The 15,528-nt window shown below is 38.0% G+C and overlaps 1 protein-coding gene across 1 annotated transcript in view; it reads left to right on the forward strand.

Annotated features, from left to right (window-relative positions):
- CNTNAP2 (contactin associated protein like 2) overlaps positions 1–15,528 on the forward strand; it is a 2,079,227-nt gene that overhangs the window by 903,191 nt on the left and 1,160,508 nt on the right. The window contains exon 9 of the mRNA XM_029233017.1: positions 3,634–3,898. Within this exon, the coding sequence (XP_029088850.1) occupies positions 3,634–3,898 (265 nt within the window). The remainder of the gene's footprint in view (positions 1–3,633; positions 3,899–15,528) is intronic.

Raw genomic sequence — 15,528 nt, forward strand, 5'->3', positions numbered from 1 at the left:
TTTCTGGATTCCCCATGGCAGAGGAACAGGCATACCTCATTGCAGCCTTTCAGCAGCCCTTAAATCGGCAGCCTCATGTTTCCAAATGTCACATCATATATAGCTCTGCATTTCTTGATTATGATGTAATTCAATATTTTAAAAGTTTTAAAACCAGGAACTTTATTATATTTACTTCCATGTTTCCAAAGTTAATTCACTCAAATATGTAAAGAAATAAACTTCTTGTCAAAGCTAAACATACCAAATATTATGCAATTAAATAAAGATTGATTAGATTGGATAGTGAAATCTGTGACCCAGAAGCTCACAGTGGTCTTCTCTGACTCTGGTGTGAGTGTTTCCAGGTTGAACTATTTCAAGAAGGAGAGTAGAAATCAAAGAACATGCTAGCACACTTGCGTTCCTACGACACCATATAGGATCACTACAAGATATCAACTTAAAAATCTGGTATGAGTTCCTTATGGCTCTACAAGAGCAGGAGTTTCTTTAATCCCAAAATGTAATTGAGAAGAGCCTGGGAATCCAGAGATCCGTATATTTGGGAGCCAGTGGGAGTGGATAATATAATGAGTATTTGTGCTATGCTCTAAAAGACTCTGGTCTTGTTAACCCAAACTTGAGTCTAGGGTTTTCATAAAATTACTGGACAAATGGAAATGCTGAATGAATAACCAAGAGTTCAGGTTGGATATAGAAACTATAAAATAATAATTTAATGCAAAATTTTTCTTTACTAATTATCTTTCTTAAAAATAATGATGAGGGCTTCCCTGGTGGCGCAGTGGTTGAGAGTCCACCTGCCGATGCAGGGGACACGGGTTCGTGCCCCGGTCCGGGAAGATCCCACATGCCGCGGAGCGGCTGGGCCTGTGAGCCATGGCCGCTGAGCCTGCGCGTCCGGAGCCTGTGCTCCGCAACGGGAGAGGCCACAGCAGTGAGAGGCCCGCGTACTGCCAAAAAATAAAAAAATAAAAAATAATGATGAATTTATACTAATAGTTAAAAATTGAACTTTGGTGAAATTTTCTCATAAGATATATTGACTGTAGAGAAAAATAATAATAGCTCCATGTACAGGCAAAAGGCACTGTACAAGACCTGTTACATTTATGGTAATCTAAGAACAAAACTACAAGGGAGATATTGTCATAAACATTTTGTAGATGAAAACTGAGATTTAAACTGGAAAAATAACTTTCCAATAAACATAGATTGTGGATTCACAGTATCCGACCCCTGAGGTCATAGTCTCTTTCCATGCTGTGTTATTTCTTATCTAGAGCAGTATTTATACATAGGCTATTTTAAGTTTTGGATAAAATGGCATCAGAGTCCTTTTGTTTCCTCAGAAATTGTTACTTAAGATAGAAGGGTACAGAGTCCAAATCATCATAATACCTTTTCCATTATTTATACCTTTAAGAAGTAATGTGTTATTTCTGCCCAAACCTCCCAGTTGGTCCTCATATGTATTAATTAGGTACCCAAACTACAGAGAATTGCACTCCGGGGACTCATTCCAAAATCAGCTTTAACCACAAAATATATATTGTGCTTATAAATGCTATTTTAACTTGAATAACAAAGACATTTAGAAAAGCATGAATTATCTATAATTATGTTTGTTAAAATAGAATGAGCAGACATTAAAAAGGCTTTTAAACAAAAATTTACCTATGTATTAAAAGTTTAGGCAGTATAGAGGCAAGCTGGACATTTGCAAGCAGCTCTACAAAGGCAAATATTTACGTAGGAAATTTGCTTTCAAAGATGTCAGGTGCTGATATTTCAGTGGAATTGACTCAGCACTCATCCTGCACCCCTCTCCATATACACACCCATTTCCTCATTATACGGTGGATCCAGAGTCAGCACCCTTACTCAGAAAATACCTTTAACTTTGTGGGGAGACAATCCCCACAGCACAGGCATGCAGTCATTTATGACATCTCAGTTATTATGCACAACCAGTTCTTTTCACCGGGAAAAGTAAGCATTTAAAAATAATCATCTGTGAAGTCACAGCACAAATTTAATTTGAATATTAATTCAGAGAGACAGCCTAGCTTAGTGTGCTAAAGTGGAAGAGCTATGCATCTAGGGACAAATATGCGGTGTTGTCAGACAAACAAACAAACAAAAAATGAAGTGAAAATGTCTCCAAATCATATTCCTCAAGATATGGTGGGTTAAAAAAAGATGGAAAGGGCTTCCCTGGTGCCGCAGTGGTTGAGAGTCCGTCTGCCGATGCAGGGGACGCGGGTTCATGCCCCGGTCCGGGAAGATCCCACATGCCGCGGAGCGGCTGGGCCCGTGAGCCATGGCCGCTGAGCCTGCGCGTCCGGAGCCTGTGCTCCGCGACAGGAGGGGCCACAGCAGTGAGAGGCCCGCGTACCGAAAAAAAAAAAAAGATGGAAGAATATGTAGATTTTCATATCTTTAAAAGGAAGGTACTTAGATACTAGAATATAAAACTCAATGTATTTGAATAATAAATCAAATTTCCTTGTACCAAATAGAGGGGGTGTGAAGGGGAAGGAGGAAGCTTTAATTACTGCAAGTTTTCTTTTCCTTTTGTACATTCATGTCACTGTTTCCACAAACATTAATGTGTTATATATACACACTTCATGGGAATTTATTTATTTTATAAATTTATTTTATTTTTGGCTGCGTTGGGTCTTCGTTGCTGCACACAGGCTTTTCTCTAGTTGCGGTGAGCGGGGGCTACTCTGCATTGCAGTGCGTGGGCTTCTCATTGCAGTGGCTTCTCTTGTTGCGAAGCACAGGCTGTAGGCGCACGGGCTTTAGTAGTTGTGGCACACAGGCTCAGTAGTTGTGGCTCACAGGCTCTAGAGCGCAGGCTCAGTAGTTGTGGTGCACGGGCTTAGTTGCTCCACAGCATGTGGGATCTTCCCGGACCAGGGCTCGAACCCGTGTCTCCTGCATTGGCAGGCGGATTCTTAACCACTGCACCACCAGGGAAGTCCTTCATGGGAATTTAAATGAGATTTTTGAGTTGAATAACAAAATAATCTGAGATAATCACAATCATATTGATGCTAAATAGTTAATTCATATATATTAGGTATTGAGATAAAACCCAAGAGTATTTGCCCCATAATAGTTTAATAAATAGCAACCGAATGATCATAGTTCCCACTGAGACCAGATTTATATGTTAATAAACATTTGACCAAGGCCATCCAAAAGAGGACGAAGGCATTCCCTCCCTGGCTAATGCAGCATCAGTTGTGGGGGAGGGAAAAGCAGCTCTTTGCTGTCTTCAGAAGGTCCAGTGGTCCACACCCAAGCCCACCACACAGGGACACATCCATTCCATAGTCAGCCCATCACATCAGGCTGTCAGTCTCTCAGTTCCATGATGGATGGTGCTTGTATGAATCCCTCAACTTGGTAGCCAACTGCCGTACCCTGTTAGCTATAGCAGGAAGGACATGCCGAGGTATCCAATTGCTGCATCCGTGTCACACTGCTGCACATGAGAATTTCACACAGGCTCAAGTTCTGCTTTGAAATTTGTAAAACTGTCGCTTTGTCTGCTGTCTTCCATGGATGCTTATTTTATTCTACACTTTCCTTAAAGCATGCCCTTCTGTTTTCCAGGGAAATTTGAGTTTCGCGTGCGTGGAGCCCTACATGGTACCTGTCTTTTTCAATGCTACCAGTTACCTGGAGGTGCCTGGACGGCTTCATCAAGACCTGTTTTCGGTTAGTTTCCAGTTCAGGACTTGGAACCCCAATGGTCTCCTGCTTTTCAGTCATTTTGCGGATAATTTGGGCAACGTGGAGATTGACCTCACTGACAGCAAAGTCAGCGTTCACATCAACATCACGCAGACCAAGATGAGCCAGATAGATATTTCCTCAGGTCAGTGAAATCTATTCAGTGTTCGCTCCTGAAACTATCGTGATTTCCACAGCTTAAGTTCTGTTGTTGCTGTGTTGGTGTCACATGCTCGTGATTATGTTTGGAATCAGACTTTTGAGGTACTCTCTTAGCTGCGCTGAGTGCGGATTGAATGAGGGAAACAGAACCTCGCTGAGATGGTGAGGGTGGGCGAGGAGGAAAGTTGGTTGAGACCGTCTCAGAGGACTGAAATCTTCCATTTTTTTTTTTTGCAAATGCTAGTTCATTTTGAATAGAGCAGTGGATACTCCTCTAAGTTAATGTTATATGTTTAAAAACAAAGAATGTTTATTTGATTAACATAAGAAAGAGTAGTTTATCTTTTGACTTTATGGGCATTCAAATACCTTTTACTATTAGTAATAAGACTATTGATTTAATTATGACTTTAAAGGTATATTCTACTGCTTGAATCAAAAGCTCAAAGTGATCTTGCTAAATTTGTACAACGTGTCAGAGAAAAAGGGGGGTGAGTACAAACAGGAATGACAGGAGATATGTATCGACTGAGGGCAGACTGGCCTGGCTAAGCAGAGTAATTTTTAAACTTGACATGGTAGTGGTGTGATAAACTGAGACTTAGGTAATATTGTTGTTATTTGAACAAACTTGGCGACCTTGGAATATTCCTTGATTACGATGGTGCAAAGAAAACTGAGATTGCAAAGTGAGATGTCATAAACAAAGAGAATAATGTATGATATGGGACTGATAAATAATTTTTAAAAATCACCAAATTTCTCTAGATGTTTCTTGCAATAGGTGTTTTAAGTAAGTACTTATTTTAAATAAAGAACTATTTAGGAACGGAAGACAGGAGGAGTAAGAATGTTTCCTGAGCCCCTTACAGATGTACCAAATACTAAGAGCGGAAGTTTATAACAGAAGTCTCAACTGTGTGACTGTGGACTCTGATTTCTAAATATTCCGTATTCACTCGTGACACCATATGCACACACCTGACACAGTTGCTAACATGTTGTATGATTTGGTCCATCTCATTTCTCTTCTATGCTATCAGCAACTTGAAGGCAGAGCCCATGCCCCACATATACAGCAGCACCTGTAACGTAAGAGGTGCTCCAGGAATGTTTGAATTCAGCACTGTGGCTCCTTGAACACAGAATATCTCCTGCTCAAGGATAGGTGTCTTTTCATACAGTAGGCTGTGTGCTTCTGTATGGCCTGGCTTTGTGGACTCTTACTGAAAAGGACTCAAGGAAGACAGGAACCATTATGTCACAGATGTCTCTGAATTATAGAAATCAAAAGCTATAGTGAAATACGTAGATGTTTACTTTTTCTTTCTTATGTTGTTAGTTTTGCTTTCTCCCTGAATGTCCAGAGTCAAAATGATTGATCACCATATTTTATCACTACTTCCCAGTATAAATCCACCTGGAGAGATTTAGAACAAATAGAAATTATCTGGAGAGACCAGAATAACACATAAAACAAATACACATACAAATATTTACCACATTTGAGAAATTCCCCATTAGATTCTGTTATGTTTAATGATTCTTTTCTAATGCTTAAACACATAAAAATATAAGGATGAAGGCCTCCCTTCTGGCATTCACTGAGCAAATCCAACCACATGGTGGTTTTCCACATAACAGGAACCATTATAATTAAAAGAATAGGATCTTAAACATAGTGATTAATAGACATTTACTAATTTAATTTGGTCTAATTTAGGACTCCAAGATACTCTCATCTGTTTTAAACTGTGTTTATTAAAATATAAAAGAAAGAACAAAGGAATCCAATATGCAATAACTAATTTACCTTAATAGATTTGCTTAAATATGATAAAAGTAGACTTCAGATGTTTTTGACAATTTAGCTAAGAATCTGTGCAAATCAAGGAGAACAGATGTGAAACCCAAAATTTTATATAGTCTCACTCTTACATAGTCCACAGAAAATATTTATGTTTCAAAGATTTTCATTTTTTCCCATACATGGAGCACACTAATATTTGGTTCAACAAAGGGAAATCATTCTGTATTATATATACCCTGTTCGTTTATTGTTGAAGTATAGTTGATTTACAATACTGTGTTAGCTTCAGGTCTACAAGAAAGTGATTCAAATACAGATTCTTTTTTAGATTCTTTTCCCATTATAGGTTGTTACAAGATATTGGATATAGTTCCCTGTGCTATACAGTTAATCCTTAACTGTTTAACTATTTTATGTGTAGTATTGTGTGTCTGTTAATCCCATACTCCTCATTTATCCCTCCCCTCCCTTTCCCTTTTGGTAACCACAATTTTATTTTCTATGTCTGTGAGTCTATTTCTGTTTGGTAAATAAGTCCATTTGTATTATTTTTTAGATTCCACATATAAGTGATGTCATATGATATTTGTCTTTTCTCTGACTTACTTCACTTAGTATGATCATCTCTAGGTTCATCCATGTTACTGCAAATGGCATCATTTCATCCTTTTTTATGAATGAGTAATATTCCATTTTATATATGTACCACATCTTCTTTATCCATTCATCTGTCAGTGGACACTTAGGTTGCTTCCATGCCTTAGCTATTGTAAATAGTGCTGCAATGAACATTGGGGTGCATGTATCTTTTGGAATTAGAGTTTTTGTCTTTTCCAGATAAATGCCCAGAAGTGGGATTGCTGGATCATATCATACTTCAAATTTTAGTTTTTTAAGGAACCTCCAAGACTCTTTTCCATAGTAGCTGTACCAATTTACATTTCCACCAACAGTGTAGAAGGGTTCCATTTTCTCCACACCCTCTCCAGCATTCATTGTTTGCAGACTTTTTGATGATGGCCTTTCTGACTGGTGTTGTTTTGATTTGCATTTCTCTAATAATTAGAAATGTTGAGCATCTTTTCATGTGCCTATTGGCCCTCTATATGTCTTCTTTGGAAAAATGTCTATTTAGGTCTTCTGCCCATTTTTAGATTGGGTTGTTTTTTTGATATTGAGTTGTATGAGCTGTTTGTATATTTTGGAAACTAAGCCCTTGTTGGTTGCATCATTTGCAGTTATTTTCTCCCAGTCCCTAGGTTGTCTTTTCATTTTGTTTATGGTTTCCTTTGCTGTGCAAAAGCTGGTAAGTTTGATTAGGTCCCATTTGTTTATTTTTGCTTTTATTTCTTTTGGCTTGGGAGACTAATCTAAGAAAATATTGCTATGATTTATGTCAGAGAATGTTTTGCCTATGCTCTCTTCTTGGAGTTTTATGGTGTCTTGTCTTATATTTAAGTCTTTAAGCCATTTTGAGTTTATTTTTGTGTATGGTGGGAGGAAGTAGTCTAACTTCATTGATTTACATGCAGCTGTCCAGATTTCCCAACACCACTTGCTGAAGAGACTGTCTTTTCTCCATTGTGCGTTCTTGCCTCCGATGTCAAAGATTAATTGACTGTAGGTGTTTGGGTTTGTTTCATTGATCTATATATCTGTTTTTATGCCAATACCGTGCTGTGTTGATTACTTTAGCTTTGTAGTATTGGCTGAAGTCTGGAAGGATTATGCCCCAGCTTTTTTCTTTTCCCTCAGGATTGCTTTGGCAATTCTGGGTCTTTTGTGTTTCTGAATAAATTTTAGGATTATTGTTCTACTTTTGTGAAAAAAATGTCATGGTTAATTTGATAGGGATCACATTATATCTGTGGATTGCTTTGGGTAGTTTGGCCATTTTAACAATATTCTTCCAGTCCAAGAGCATGAGATATCTTTCCATCTCTTTGAATCATCTTCAATTTCCTCTACCTTGGAGGTGAAAGTCTTATACACTGAAAACTATATCTACCCTATTCTTATCAACAGCATGAGCACTGAAGAATGAAAGTCCTATTTTACTTCTTTTTTGAAATAGCTTGGTTGCAAAAATGTAGGAGATAACGAAAATCTAGAAGAATAAAACACTAATAACATGTTGTTCACACACACACACACACACACACACGTGTGTGCTACTTCTAAATAATAAGTTCTGTAGTCCAGGATGAAGGTAAGTCATTTGGTTGAAAAGCCATCTTGGAAAATATTGTTCTTTGGTGATGAATTCAAAATAAATTCGATAAGTTAGAGACTATTCAATATATTATTCACCCTCTCGCATTTTTTCCCTCTAAGTTGTGATTAATTTTTAAGTCTCATTAGTTATTGACTATGACTTGTAAAAATTAGTCAAACTCTGAGTAACCTTGAATTTGCAGAGTGGGTTATCTCTCTGCAAAAATATTTTCCAAGTTGCAACATCAACTTTCATAAAACATTCCACTACATTTATTTCTATTTAGAACAGAGGTCACTGACTGGTGAATATATATTTATGCATTACCTTTAACTAGGAATAAGTGCTAAAAAGAAAAAAAAATGCTGAAAGGGTCAAATGGATAACATCTGTTCACTCTGAGAATAATTTTCATTTTAACTTTCATATCTACTACCCTGGGAAGGGTGGACCTAGAGATGATTTTGTACACCTAAATTGTTTCTAGCTTTATTGAGGTGTGATTGACAAATTAAAACTGTATATATTTAGGTTGTACAGTGTGGCTTTTTTAAAGATGTACAATGTGATGTTTTAATATACATGTACATTGTGACAGGATTACCACAAACAAGTTAATTAATACATGTATCACCTCACATAGTTATCTTTTGTGTGTGTGGTGAGGACACTTAAGATCTCTCTCTTATTTTGTATTTAAGTATATTCAGTATTGTTAACTATAATCACCATGCTGTGCATTAGATACCCTAGAACTTTTTCACCTCCTGACTGTGAAAGTTGGTACTCTTTGACCAATATTCAACAAGCCCCTGGCAACCACCATTCTACTCTTTGATTCTATATGACTTCTAGTCTTTTAAGATTCTACATATAAGTGAGGTCATACAATATTTGTCTTTTTTGTCTATTTCATTTAGCATAACATCCTCCAAGTTCAAATGATTTTGATCAAAACAGTGAGAAAATATTTTATATCATACTCAATACCTACTGAAACAAAGTTTTATGAAATAAAATTTACCATGTGCTCTCATAATTTTGATATTTTCTAACTTTTTGCAACCCATAATTAGGAAAACACTGACCTACAGATTGATCTTCTCATTTGGAAAGTTGGAATTTTTTAAAGTTCTAATTGCCTGAGGGTATGTACTCCATGAATCCATATTAGGAAACTAAATGTATCTTCCAGGAACAATATTATAATATTGTAATAGTAGTAAAAAAATGTCCATGTGTATTACTGTCTGATACATAGCCAAACAACAGAAAACAAAGCACACACACACACACACACACACACACACAAAACCTGCCTATCATTTGAAATAAGTTTTTTATTGCAAACTGCCTCAGTTTTACGCCACTAAATTACAGACAGATGTTTAGAATCATACTCTAAAATTTTTGTCTGCGCATATCAGTAAGGTCATAAAATGTGGTTTAGCATTTATATGGTGGAAGGAAAGTGATTTTTGTTAACGACCTTTCTCACCTATTGGAAAAAAAAATCAATTTCTGTCCACGTAAACAAAGCCTTTTAGAAGAGCCATTCAGAATATGCCTTCCTCCTAAATCAACTGTTTGCTAAGCTGAATTATTCAAACCTCCTCATTCTGTTCATCTAGACATTGCTTCAATTATAGAATGACTTCTCAGCATCCACACTGCTTCAGAAACCTGTACTCAGCAAACATCATCTTTGTATTTCTGTCTCCAATGGGAATCTTTCCGGGGTCTCTTTTTATTTCTGTTTTGTAGTACAATTTCCTTTGTAAACCTTTGATAAACTTCCATTTGGGTGCTTTAAGAGAAGTTATCTTAGTCCAATCAAGCTGCCATAATCAAATACCATAGACTTCATGGCTCATATACACACACTTATTTCTCAGAGTTCTGGAGGCTGGAAGCCTGAGATCAGGGTGCCAGCCCGTTTGAGCTCTGGTGAGGGTCCTCTTCCTGGTTGCAGACTTCTTGCTGTGTCCTCACATGGTGGAAGGGGTGAGGGAGCCTGTGAGGTCTTCTTTATAAGAACACGAATCCCATTCATGAAGGCTCCACCCTCATGACCTAGCACCTACCAAAGGCCCCACCTACTAATACCATACTGGGCATTAAAATTTCAACGTGTGAATTTTGGGGGACACACACATTCAGACCATAGCCTAAGGAGTAGACATTTTCTTGGCTTTGTGTGTAGCTGGGGAACTTGCTGGCAGATACTGGCAAGTTCCCAGTTCAGTCTCAGCAAATTTATTTCCCTGGGACTACTCCTGGCATTGTCTATCCTAAGCAATTAGGATATCTCCTCTCTTGATTTTATGAACGTTTGAAAAAGTAGTTAATATGTTAATATTTGAAAGAATTAATTCACACCAATTTCAAAGTTCAGTGATAACTTGCATCATGAGATTTCTTTTTCCTCACATAAGAAAAACTGGTTTAGTTTATAATACTATTTTTTATGTTTTAATTATTTATTGAGAATTGATTTTCAGCTCTGTGATTTCAAACTGCAGATAATTTTCTAGATTTCTTAAATTTCTGTAACTCAAAAAATAAGTAGGGGCTTCCCTGGTGGCGCAGTGGTTGAGAGTCTGCCTGCCAATGCAGGGGACACGGGTTCGTGCCCCGGTCCGGGAAGATCCCACATGCTGTGGAGCCTGCGCATCCAGAGCCTATGCTCCGCAACGGGAGAGGCCACAACAGTAAGAGGCCCGCGTACCACAAAAAAAAATAATAATAATGTTTAGGCATTACTTCACATTTGTCAAATACTTTGTGTTACAGTAATTGAAAACAAGTAAATATTTTAAATGGAAAGGTGATTTTAAAGAGTATATCCTTATGTGGAATACTATTATGTTATGAGAAATCATGTTTCTCAAAAATATTTAATACCATTGGAAAATATAATACAGTAAATAAAAGTGTTTACAAAAATTTATATAATGACCCCAATATTATTGTAAATATATAGATAGTTAGAAAAGAGATCTGAATGAAATAAAATCTGGATAATGCTAACTAATTATCTCTAACTGGTAGGTTGTCAGTCCATTACTAATTTCTTAATACATTTTCCATAATATCCAAATTTTCCAAAACAAACACCAAGCATAAATAATTGAGAGTGAAATGATATTCCTAAAAAGTATAATGCTTAACAACATTATGAATGGAAATTACATAGAGTAGGTTATATCGATTTAAAAAGTCTAGTTTCCCTACTTAAACAGAAGCATATATATAACATCAGTTTTTTAAAAGTGTGTCCTTAAACAATGGGCTTCAACTTAATTTCCTTAATGGCATTTACATAACAAATGGAACATTTTATGTTGGGTCTATGAGCTTTTATTTGAAAATATACATAACTAATTTTAAACCTTTTTTTTTTTTTTTCAAGATAAATCAAGGGAGGGAGGGAGGAAGAGAGGGGGAGCTAGGTGAATTCATATATAAAGGCATTTTCCCTTAAAACTGTTGCTAGCTATCAGGGAAAAACAGATTTTATTTTTCTCTCTTAATAGTGAATCAATGGATACAAATCTCTCTATTTCCAAGTAGTCTACATATACTTCTACCAAAAAAGTATCTAAAAATTGATTTTATAAGTTTTTACTTTTTGATGGTCTTCTAGATATCCAAAGTGTTCAAGGAAAACTCAGAAATGCATCATTTTAGAATTCTGAGAACAAAACATGGCTTTGGATTCTTAGGGGAGATGGAGCCTGAGGAAGGTTGATTCATGGAGCATCGTGATCATTTTAATTAGGAGCATAGATGGGTGCTAGGATAGCATAGCTCCTCTTGTTTAGCCACAGCCAAAAGTGAGATGCACATAGAGCTACAGATACAGATCTACAGATCTAAATATAGATAACCTTGGATATACCTACAACACAGATTGCTGATTTTATTCTCCCAAATTCACAAATAGACTTGCTGTAAGAGTCACATGGTACCAAGTAAAAAGCATCTGAGTGAACAGTGTGTTGCTCCTGGGTAGTGTCACCTAACTGACTTTTTATTATATTTCAATTCCCAAAGTGGCTGTGCTATCATCATGCCAGCTGAGTGGAAATCTACCTTCAATTATACTTCATTGCATGCTGGTGCATTTCCACATCAATAGAAGCATTATATTCCAACATGAAAGAAAAAAGAGACTGGGGGGAACATTTTGTGATATGATGTATTGACTTATTCTTTAGGAAGCAAAGGGGACATTTAAATTTATAATCACACAGCAGGATACCATACCCACTCTAGCTTCTACAAGGTATGGGGGCCTTTTAAAATATTCCTTGCCTTTTTCAGGCAAGATGAATATAACATGATTGTGTGTATATATAATAATTTTTAAAAGTTGCAAGGAGAGGATGAAATTTAGTAAACTTAGGTGGATAAAATGGAGGTTAAAAACTCCCAATAGGGACCGGGTCATGTTTTAAAAACTTTAGTTTACTGTACAAATGAACTAATCAAAGAGAAAAAAATCAGACATCACTACTACAAACTAGGAGAATAAAAATGAATTATGCAAGAACAGCAAAGGACACAGCTCAGGAGTCCCAAACTTAATATATGGATGCATTGACTTTATGCTTCATATGAGCTTAAGAACTGAAACTTCTCTGACAGATGAGTCATTGGTACATTTAAGCAATATAGACTTATATAATAGATGATAAGTCAACCGTATTAGTCAGGGTTCTCCAGTGAAAACCAATAGGGTGTATAGAGAGAGAGGAAGAGATTTGTTAGAAAGGATGGGCTTACACAATTCGGGAGGCCGAGAGGTCAAAAGCTGGAAACCCAGGACACCCCGTGGTGTAATTTCACTCCAAGTCCAACGGCCTGAGAACCAGGAAAACTGATGGCATGAGATCTAATCTGAAAGCTGGCAGGCTCAAGACCAAAGGAACATCAGTGTTTCAGCCTGAGTCTGAAGGCAGGAAAAGACCCGTGTCCCAGCTTGAAGACCACCAGGCAGAGAGCAGGAATTCCCTGTTACTCTGCCTTTTAGTTCCATTCAGGCCTTCAGCATATTGGATGAGGCTCACCCACGTCTGGGAGATCAGTCTGCTTTACTAAGGCTAAGATTCAAGTGTAACTTTCACCCAGAAACACCTTCACAGACACACACCAGAATAATGTTGAACCAATCATCTGGGCACCCTGTGGCCAAGTCAGGTTGACACATGAAATTAACTGTCACATCATAGATATTTTTACCATTGAGTATATACTTTTGTTTTAAATAGTTAACAAAATAAAGAGTGTTGGCATAGAAAATTCAGAGATTTACCTTCGTAATCTGAAATAATGCAAACTCATTGAATTGGAACCTCTCCCCCAAACCCTCATGATGAGAATTACCCTGGGTAATTAACTCAACCAGGAAACTCCGACTGTGAAATAGTACCATTGGACCAGCATCTTCCTTTCTTTTTCGTTGATGAATTTAAGCAATTTGAGCAATGAGAATTTAGGCTCATTGGGCTATCTATGACTTCATTATAATTAGTTGTGGAAATGAGTCTCTTCGGGAGAGGTTTCCTGCTGATTCTGGAGAGCTACTTGGGAACCTCTGAAATTAATTTGGGATCAGCCTAAAGAATGATTCCTCTGGATGCTCTCTGAGATGTTTACCACAAGTATTTCTTAAGTCTCTTTCCTTTGTTTATAAAAGCTCTTAACAAGAAAATTTGTCGGGAAGCCACACAACACTGCTTAGAAAGTATTACCTCTGGTAACATTGTATCAGGAAATAATTATGTGTATGGACGCATCTTTGATCGTAATTCAATTTTACGATTTATTTTATTCTGACACATTTCCCTTGAGGCCTTTCTAACCTAAGCACAGACCCTAATTTTGATAACTGAATTCCTATAGTTATTTCTGAGTCCCCTTTCTTCTCCAGGCACTGCCTTTTTTCTCTCACTCCTTAAGATCTAATTTTTACAAGGAATGTGCTGCCTAGGTCTTTGCTGTAGCACTCATTAGCGTCTGATGTTTTCTGAAAGATGCTGCCGATCTGCCAGTCATTCTTCTAGCACCTCTAGTTTTTCTGGGATCATTTCAGAGATCGAGTCCCTGTTGCTGAACCTCTGTCCACAGGCTGAGATTTTGCTATCCCTAGACATTTCACCATGCTGCCAGTGCCCTGCCGGGATCCTGGAGTACTGCTCACCTCTGATTTCCCAGCAGTCTTCCTCCCCCTCATTCAAATTCCCTGTTATTTTATCTTTAATCCTGACATTGCTGACTTGAGTCTAGACTGCAACCCACTATTGCCTATAAATATCACCTACCCCTTTGGACATGAGTTTCAACCATCTCCCAACTTGAAATGCCTCTTTCAGTTCCTGTGCAGACCTATGCCAAATCTCCACCTCCCTCCTTCATCAAATGCCTACTGCTTCTTGGCGTACAGATATGACACAGTTTATTGAGGGATGTGGGGAGAACTAGAAGCAGAGAAGTAGTAAAGTACTGATACAAACAGGGCCTCAAGTTCTTAGCTTTGACTGGGCATAGACGGTTGACACCATAGCCAAGATTCCAGTAGAGAGGAGCCTTCACTTTTTTTTTTTTTTAAATGTTGAGCCTTCTTTCTTTCTTTCTTTTTATTTTTATTTTTGGCTGTGTTGGGTCTTTGTTTCTGTGCGAGGGCTTTCTCTAGTTGTGGCAAGCGGGGGCCACTCTTCATCGCGGTGCGCGGGCCTCTCACTATCACGGCCTCTCTTGTTGCGGAGCACAGGCTCCAGACGCGCAGGCTCAATAGTTGTGGCTCACAGGCCTAGTTGCTCCGCGGCATGTGGGATCCTCCCACACCAGGGCTTGAACCCGTGTCCCCTGCATTAGCAGGCAGATTCTCAACCACTGTGCCACCAGGGAAGCCCAGAGCCTTCACTTTTAATGCTTTATGTCATGATGGGGGAAGGAGTCAAAACAAGCTGCCTTATTAGAAAAGGGAGGCCCCCTGGAGCCCAGTGGCTGCTATCAGTCTGCTTCTCTGCTGTGCTGACTCAGATCTGCTGATCCAGCTCTGCTATGGAACTAAAAGTCTGGAAGAAATGAGACTCCAGGTTCATCCAGATGTGTCTCTCATCTACTCCTGGGATTGCAGTGATGACTATGACGCTCGCTAATGGCTACTGAAAGCTTACACCATGCCTGTCACTGTGCTAAGTCCTACACAATTAATTAACTTGCTTAAGGCTTCAGTTGACTTGTGAGTTAGGTACAATTGTGAAACCTTCTTTCTAACTTATATCAATGGTAAAATCGTTCTTGTAGTATCCAAGTTCAAAACCTTTAGAAAATTCAAATTTTGTTCTTCATCTTTGCCTGGCACACGTAATGATTTAGCAAGTGCCCCCAGTTCTTTGGAAGTGCTTTCTCCATCTGTTCCTTTTCCTAGTTCAAAAAGCCATCTTTTAAAAAGACAATAAAGACCATCTTACTTGCCAGAGTGAGTGTTTCTTTTCAATCACTGTCCTATTTTTATGGCATAGCAGTTATAAGCATATATCTCCGGAGCCAGATTTCCCAGTGGCTAATACTGATTGAG

This window comes from Monodon monoceros, unplaced genomic scaffold (assembly GCF_005190385.1).
Source record: "Monodon monoceros isolate NGI ecotype Baffin Bay Population unplaced genomic scaffold, NGI_Narwhal_1 Super_Scaffold_2, whole genome shotgun sequence".
NCBI lineage: Eukaryota > Metazoa > Chordata > Mammalia > Artiodactyla > Monodontidae > Monodon > Monodon monoceros.